Here is a 2874-nt window from a genome sequence, read left to right as displayed (position 1 = left end):
TATCCAATCATTACATCAACCAACTGCAATCTATGAAGCATAAGCTACCATTTTCTGCACACTATACAATGCTGGTGCCATTGTTAAGCCTGTAAAGCCAAATTTGTAAAGCAAAATAAATAAATAATCAGCCAGTGAGTGTCAAAGACTTTCTAGTGTAATGAAAGATATCTACATCTGATTGCACACTCAACCCCTGGCCATACACCTTGCAAACTCAATGTGCAATCTCTACCTAAAACCATTCAATAGAAGACCTACCTAACCAATCTGCTCAATTTGTATGTAGTCCGGTTGGGTCTTAAGCCCCATAAACACTATCAGATTTTCTGCTGATTTGTTCCTTCAGATTTACCAAAACCATATAATATGAGGTCAAACCTTAGGAGTTTCAATGTGTATGCAGTCAAGCAGGCCCTTCTACTACATGGTTTTGGTAAATCTGAAGGAAAAAATCTGTAGAAAATCTGATAGTGTGTATGGGGCTTAATACTATATAATTGTTGGAAGACTGGCAGGCTGCTCAATCAGATAGCAAAGTGTAAGGAATAATCCTTTAACTGCTCACATAGGAAGTCTGGAGGGAAAGCAGTGGCAGAATTCACCATCTGGCAATTGATAAGAGGATGGGAAGAAATGATAATTACCCCCAAAGTCCTGATAAGGTTTAGCAAAGCAATATAAGTGTAAGAACAATTTAGCAGATCATAGCCATGCTGTTTGGTCTCTTCTGCCCCCCTCACCATAAACTGACTCCTTACTATAAGAAAAGTCTAATAATCACAGTATAATGCAAAGGTTTGTGAGTCAGGGAAGGCTTTATAACACTGTGCAGTAATCATTGAGTGTTCCAAAAATAAACATTTCAAGCAAAGTCAGCTCCGGATCTGCCTGGTACATTCAGAAATACATGAAACTGTCAGGCAGGGTATTCCCTTTAAGGTGCCCTTTAATATGTGTAGCTTGTATTGGAGATCTACTAAACCCATTGTCAATGGATTGCGGATTCACTTACTGAAAGTTATGTAGAGTACACCAAAATGAACATTGAGGTTGTATTGGCAGGCACTGATTATTGTCAGAAGTTAAATGCCTAGACTGTACTTGGATCTGTCTCTTGATGCTGACAATGCAATCCCCTGCACTGCATCTGCCCTTTGAAGAGAAGTTGCATCCCTGGGAATTAGCTGAGTCCAGGGAGCTTGCACTCCATCACTGTACATTCCTTGGAAAATCCCAATTTGCAGCAAACTCAGCGCTTAGATGTCCTGCAGCAGAAGCAGCGCATGGAGATGAAGAGCTGGCGCGCCCCCTCGCGGAAGCGCTGGTCACACACGCTGTAGATGATCACGTTACAGCAGCTGTTGCTCGCAAGTATCCAAAAGGCAAAAAAAGAGAAGGTGCACCATTGGTATCCCAGCACGTTACCCACCACAAACACAGCTATGGGGGTGAAAGACACTGTAAAGGCCATGGTCAGGGTCCCTATGGTCTTGGCAGCCTTGATGTCAGAGAAGGAGACTCTGAGGGGCTCTTGGTCTGTCTCAGATAAGAGTTTCCTCCTCCTGGTGTATTGGTGGATGGTGGTGAGGGACAGGGCATTGATGATCAGGGTGCCCCCTAAGAGGCTGAAATCAAAGGCAGGGAAGAGCAGAAGGATCTGCCAGACATGGGCAGGGGAGGCAGGGGCTGGGGCATAGTTGCACATTCTGCTGCAGTGATTGTATTCCAGAACTATGCCACCCTGGCTGAAGATCATGGGGGTCATGGCAAGAAAGAAGCTGGCAGTCCAAGACAGCAAGATCAGCAGCAGTGTCCTCCTCCTGGTGATCACCACCTCCTTGTGCAAGGGCTTCAGAATGGCAATGCTCCTCTCAATGGTCAGCAGGAAGATGGTGCTGATGGAGACCAAAGTGCAGCCAGCAAAGACTGGTCCTATCAGGTAACAGGGGTGCCAGGATCCCACAAAGAGCACTTCATAGTCCCCCTCTGCAGTGGAGGCATTCAGAGATAACATCCTTATCTCCCCGTACACTGAGAAAGGGACCACCAAGATGCCCAGAGCCAGGTCTGCCACTGCCAGCGAGGTCTTCAGGTAGCCTTGTGGGGTGCGGATGTGCTTGGTGCCCAGGAAGATTGCCAGGATCAGCGAATTGCCCAGCAGGATGGCCAGGAGTAGGATGATCATAAAGCTGACAGTGAAGATTCGGTTCCCAGAGGAGCAGCAGCCACTACAGTTGGTGTGATTGAGGTCTGTGAGCATCCTTCCAGGGAGGCAGGGGGGTCTGTGCACCTTGTGCTCTCCTCACTATTCTCCCTGCCTTTCACACCTTCATCATCATCATCATCAGGAGCTCTCTACCCCCTCCTCTGCTCTGTGCATCACTCTATCACTTCTGCCCTCTCCTACTCTTGTCATGTCCCCTGTAGTACAATCCTAGTTATCTTCCTGCCCCTTCCTATAAGTTCAAGACCAGATCCATCCTCAGCCCTGCTACACACTATCCTCTTCTGTGCCTGTCACCTCATTGTGAATGCAGCCCCTGCCGTGCGACTCCCCTATGCCCAGTTGGCACTACCATCTGACACTGCACTATAGTCTATGTATACCCTGCTGCTCTGCCATCTCACTGACACTGTACTATAGTCGATGTATGCCCTGCTGGTTTTGCTATCTCACTGACAATATCACTATAATCTATGTATGTCCTGCTGGCTCTGCCATCTCACTGACACTGCGCTATAGTCTATTTATGCTCTGCTGGCTCTGCCATCTCACCGACACTGCTCTATAGCTTATGTATGCCCTGCTATCTCACTGACAATATCACTATAAGCTATGTATGCCCGGCTGGCTTTGCCATCTGACACGGT

General features: G+C 47.0%; 1 protein-coding gene across 1 annotated transcript; it reads right to left on the bottom strand.

Annotated features, from left to right (window-relative positions):
• Window positions 1-1252: 1252 nt before the first annotated feature.
• LOC143998090 (rhodopsin, GQ-coupled-like) lies at window positions 1253-2263 on the bottom strand. Its single transcript, XM_077493841.1, has one exon. It carries the CDS (start codon window positions 2261-2263, stop codon window positions 1253-1255), a length of 1011 nt encoding a protein of 336 aa, XP_077349967.1.
• Between the last annotated feature and the right edge of the window lie 611 nt (window positions 2264-2874).

Source organism: Lithobates pipiens, unplaced genomic scaffold (genome assembly GCF_037356315.1).
Source record: "Lithobates pipiens isolate NorthernLeopardFrog02 unplaced genomic scaffold, aLitPip1_a1.2 Scaffold_19, whole genome shotgun sequence".
NCBI classification, from domain to species: domain Eukaryota; kingdom Metazoa; phylum Chordata; class Amphibia; order Anura; family Ranidae; genus Lithobates; species Lithobates pipiens.
This window is presented reverse-complemented; position numbering and strand designations above follow the sequence as displayed.

Coding starts and splice junctions, on each gene's coding strand:
- LOC143998090 (XM_077493841.1), bottom strand. CDS start 2,263: ATGCTCACAGACCTCAATCACACCAACTGTAGTGGCTGCTGCTCCTCT.